This window comes from Oryx dammah, unplaced genomic scaffold (assembly GCF_014754425.2).
Source record: "Oryx dammah isolate SB20612 unplaced genomic scaffold, SCBI_Odam_1.1 HiC_scaffold_15, whole genome shotgun sequence".
NCBI lineage: Eukaryota > Metazoa > Chordata > Mammalia > Artiodactyla > Bovidae > Oryx > Oryx dammah.
In genome coordinates this window covers 44,871,608-44,876,386 of record NW_024070199.1, presented here as the reverse complement: position 1 = coordinate 44,876,386, position 4,779 = coordinate 44,871,608, and the positions used below count along the sequence as shown (strand labels likewise).

General features: G+C 55.2%; 1 protein-coding gene across 1 annotated transcript; it reads right to left on the bottom strand.

Moving 5' to 3' along the window:
- Positions 1 to 3,915: 3,915 nt before the first annotated feature.
- SMIM38 (small integral membrane protein 38) lies at positions 3,916 to 4,071 on the bottom strand. Its single transcript, XM_040255271.1, has one exon. The coding sequence runs from the start codon at positions 4,069 to 4,071 to the stop codon at positions 3,916 to 3,918; it is 156 nt and encodes a 51-aa protein (XP_040111205.1).
- Between the last annotated feature and the right edge of the window lie 708 nt (positions 4,072 to 4,779).

Here is a 4,779-nt window from a genome sequence, read left to right as displayed (position 1 = left end):
CACTGGAGAAGAGATAGGCTCCCCACTCCAGTATTTTTGGGCTTTCCTTGCGACTCAGCTGGTAAAGAATTGGCCTGCAATGCAGGAGACCTGGGTTCGACCCCTGGGTTGGGAAGATCTCCCAGAGAAGGGAAAGGCTCCCCACTCCAGTATTCTGGCCTGGAGAATTTCATGGACTACAGAGTCCATGGGGTCGCAGAGAGTCAGACACGACTGAGCGCCTTTGACTTCACTTCATGTTTATTGATAAAGGCATTTGCGGCTATAGCTTTTCCTCCAATGATTGCTTTAGCTGCATCTCACAGGTTCTAGTTTGACGTTTTTACATTTTCACTTAAGACCCCTCCTCCAGGAAGCGCCCTTCTGTGTTCCCAGGACACACAATCCACTCGCCCACCATAACACTGTCACCGCTTTATAAAGGTCTCCCGCAGTCCATGCTGTATAAAAAACATAATGCAAGTTCCATATATATAATTTTAAATTTTCCAGTAGCCACACTAAGGTGCATTCAGAGAAACAGGTGAGATTAACCTTAATGTTTTATTTAACCCAAAGTGTCCAAAATATTATCGTTTCAATACATAATCTATAGAAAACCATTGTTAATTAGATTTTACATTAGTTTCTGCACCCAGCCTTCAAAATCCAGTGTGCTTCACACTTGGGGGACATTTCAATTTACACTGGCCACAGCCTTGGCGGTTAAGAGCCTCGTGTGCTGCTACGTGCAGGTCTAAGTCCTGTTTCTAGTCTCGCTGCCCATTTCTTGGCTCCCAGACTGCAAGCTACCTGAAGGCAAGTTCTACTTCACCTTTAACATGGTATTCGCGGTGCCTCCCACGTTGTGAGATTATGAGCCCCAGTGATCCCTTTCGAGTTAAGGACTGGCACACCCCTCCATTTATCCACCTGCTGCCCTTCATTGTCATTTACTCACTACCTTCAGCTATTCACTGCCTACCTTCCATGTGCTACAGTCTGCCTGTTGCTACCAGGTGTGACTAAAGAAGCATCTCCAAGCATCTCTAAGAAGGAATAAGTTTCTTTCATCCTTGGACTTCTTACTGGACCAAACTCTTAAGAGCCTCCAAGGAACCATGAGAAGCTCCACCCTCTGACTCCAGGGTGAAGCTGCCAAGGACAGCTGAGCATGGCTGATATTTCTCAAAGGCAGACAAGGGAAAAACTAGCACGTAAAGATGCCATTAAAGACACACAAACACCCCCAAATAGTGTGCTCTGGATATAGGCTGCAATTACAAAGAATGGCCAAGAAACCATTTTTCAGCCTCTAGAGATGCCATGGGACATAATTCTAGTTTATGGCATGAAACTAAGGGTTTCTAGGAAGCTTTGCCTCTCTGATACAGATATCTTTCCCTCTCTATCACCCCTTTCTTTCTCTTCCTGACTGGCACTCACTCAAGATGCCTGGAGTAGCTGCAGCCTTCTTGTAACCATGAAGACCAAAGCTACATCCTAAGGATGGCAGAGTAGAAATACAAAAGGGTGTAGGTTCTTGATGACATCATGGAGCTGCCATACTACAACCTAGGATTGCCAACTGCCAGACATTTTGCTCCATGTAAGAGAAAAATGGAAAGAAAAAAACAAAAGCTTCTCTTGTTGTATCTGTTCCTTGCACTGAGTGCAACGACTGCTTATGTATGACCAGGGCACAGCCTCTTATTCACCCAGCCACAATGTTTCAAGCGCCTACACTGAGTCAGGCCCACGTCAGGAGGTTGTAAAGTGTCAGTGTGTGGATACACAAGACTTGTACTCTGATGAGTAGTTTTGACAAAATTCTGATGACTAATTTTGTCAGTTGCAAGTAACAGAAACCAATGTAAACTGGCTTAAGGAAAAGAGATGAGAAATCTATGGGTCAATGAAACTGGAAAGGGGCTCGGACAATGTTGGCAGAATCGTGTCTTCTCCCATGGTTCCATCACTCCACTGGACAAGCCCAACAGAAGAGTGAGTCCCTCCCCAACTCTAGCAAGAACCCTGGAATATTAGCTCATGGACAAAAACTGTTGTTGTTATTGTTGTTTAGTCACTAAGTTGTATCTGATTCTTTGCGACCCTATGGACTTTAGCCCAACAGGCTCCTCTGTCCAAGGAATTCTCCAGGCAAGAATACTGGAGTGGGTTGCCATTTCCTCCTCCAGGGGATTTTCCTGACCCAGGGATGGAACCCACATCTCAAATCTCCTGAATTGGCAGGCGGGTTCTTTACCACTGAGCCACCAGGGAAGGCCCATGGACCAAACGGTAGACCTCAAATCTACATGCCCAAGTGGGCACGCATGTCCCATGCAGGCTACACGCAGGTCACACACACTCAACAGTGGAGCAGACTCGAGTGTGCCATGTGAACATCTGATTTCTCCCTCCATCCAAGGGACTACTTTGCCCAAGATGGAGGGGTTTCTCAGGCCATGGGACTTTCTGTTTTAAAACCTGGCAATACCAGGCAAACTTCTCTCCACTAGTATATGCTCACGACAACTAATGTGATTCCCCTTCCTTACAAAGATCAGCAAAATCACATGTGATCATTTTAAAGAAAATTAGATAAGTTTCCCTAAAGAGAACAAGAACATCCCTCCCCTAACCCAGTGATCAGAGCCCTCAGACACCCCGTGACCAATCGTCCTTACAAAGAAGCAGAGTTCTGCTCGGCCACTGGCTATATGACTGCCCAGAGGACAGCCACGTACACAGGCCTGGACGGATCACGCCGTGGTCCCTTCTGCCAGGATGCCGCAAGGCGGATGGCTCCCAGCTACCAGGGCTCAAGTGTCCGCTCACCCAGCTCAGTGACCCCAGACCTCTAATAGCCACTGAAGATTCCAGCTGAGCCAAACCCTTTTGGAATTCACAGTGTCACCAGGCTCCAGCCTGCCAGGAACATCTCGAATCAGCCGATGCTTCTCAGTCTGGGGGACTCAGCCACTGGCATTGCCAAAACGTCCGGAGTGATTCGACTCTGCCACCAGATCGAGAAGCACAGAGCCACCTCGTGCTGCCCCTTTAGTTCAGGGCGTGATGGGATGAGGGCACAGAGGGCAGCGGCTTCTTGGGCTCCGGTAGTTTCCCTGCCTGTCCGTCTTCTCAGGGATGTCTCAGCCCCATCCTTGAAAGCACAAAGTAGCAGAGGGCCTTGGGTCCCGTGGCTTCACTAAACCATCCTCCGTGTCCTGCAGGTTACAGACTGTAGGGGAGGGGGATGGTGGCAGTGGGAGGGGGATGGCTCAGCCCACCCCTCACCTGACCCTACTGGTAATAACCTTCTGGGGGGTGCTGTGTGGGGAGCAGGGACTAGTGCGTCCATTTAAGAGATGAGGAAGGTGAGTTTGTCCACGGTCTGGAGCTGGACTTGGACTCATAGTTACAAGTCTGTCTTGAGAGCCCCCCCCAGGGGTCTGCTCTGGGGAAACCAAGGCACAGTTTGTGGTTACTGTCCTCCCTGCTGGAGGCGGGGTCCAGGGTGGCTTTAGGAGGTAGGGCCGGCCTGCGATGTGGCCACATCTGTCCTTGTGCCACCGTCCTCCCCCCAGACCAGCCCCTCTGGCTCATCCCCGCGCCTCCTCCTGCAAACAGATTTATAAAGAATTGGAAATAGAGAAAGTCTTAAAGTGAGACCCACTGCCAGGATCACTCACTCTGACAGGGGACCCCACAGCCTGGTGGATAGACAGGCAGGGGGCCCTCCACCCCCTAACGAGGGAGGCGGGAGGGATGCGGGAGGCGGCCAGGACAGTCCTGGTGGGGCTGGGCCATCTCCCCGCTCTGCACCCGGCCCCACCCCACCCCCGGCCCCAGGACAGATCCTCTCCGGGACACACTCTCCCCGAGGGAGGGCTCCCGGGTGCCTGGAGCTCCGGCCACGGGCCGGCGGAGGCCCTAGTCCTCCTTGGGTTTGCGCGGCTGCCGCCGGCCCAGTCTGTAATCGATGTAGGTGCCCAGGCAGGACCACAGAAGGAAGCGTGCCAACAAGATGATGACCAGCAGGACCAGGAGCGGGTCGGGGCCCGTGCTGCCCCCCAGCCAGGAGGCCATGGCGAGGGCAGCCGCCACCCGCCCCCACCAGAGGAGCAGCCCCCCACGGCCCCCGCTAGCCGTCCAGCCCGGGGGTCTCCTCCTGAAGGCACCGAGCCCGCTGCCTCCGCGCCCCAGCGCAGGGGCCTCCCCGGCGGGAGAGGACAGCTCGGGGCCGGCGAGCGGCCTCCTTGGAGAAGAGGCCCCGCGCCATTCAGCGCGCGCGGGCGGCGCTCGGGGCCGACAAGGGCCGCATTGTCCGGCCGGGCGGGAGGCTCGCGGCCCGGCGCTGACGTAATCTCCAAACGTCTCCGGCGGCAGCTGCTGGGCGAAGCCGGCCACCTTCTCCGGGCGCTTTCAGCCGCCCACGCCCGCTCTTCCGGCCGCGCCAGACAATCGGGCCCTTTCTCTGCCCAATTAGCTATCACTTCTGGAGGCCGGCGCTGTCCAGCGGCCGCGGGCCCGCGGCGGCGGCAGCAGGCCGGGCGGGAGGGGCCGGGCGGCCCGGCGGGAGGGCCGGCGGGAGCTGTGCGGATGAAAGGGGAGCAGAGGGGCGCGAAGGTGAGACCCGGCGCCCCGCGCCCACAGGCGACCCGGCGAGCTCAATTAGCGCACGGGCCGCCAGCGCCTCAAAGGCCGCCCGCCCGCCCGCCGCCCGCGGGGGTGGGCAGCGCGGGCTGGCGGGGGCGGGGACGGCGCGGGCGGCCGGAGGCGAACCCGCTTAATCGC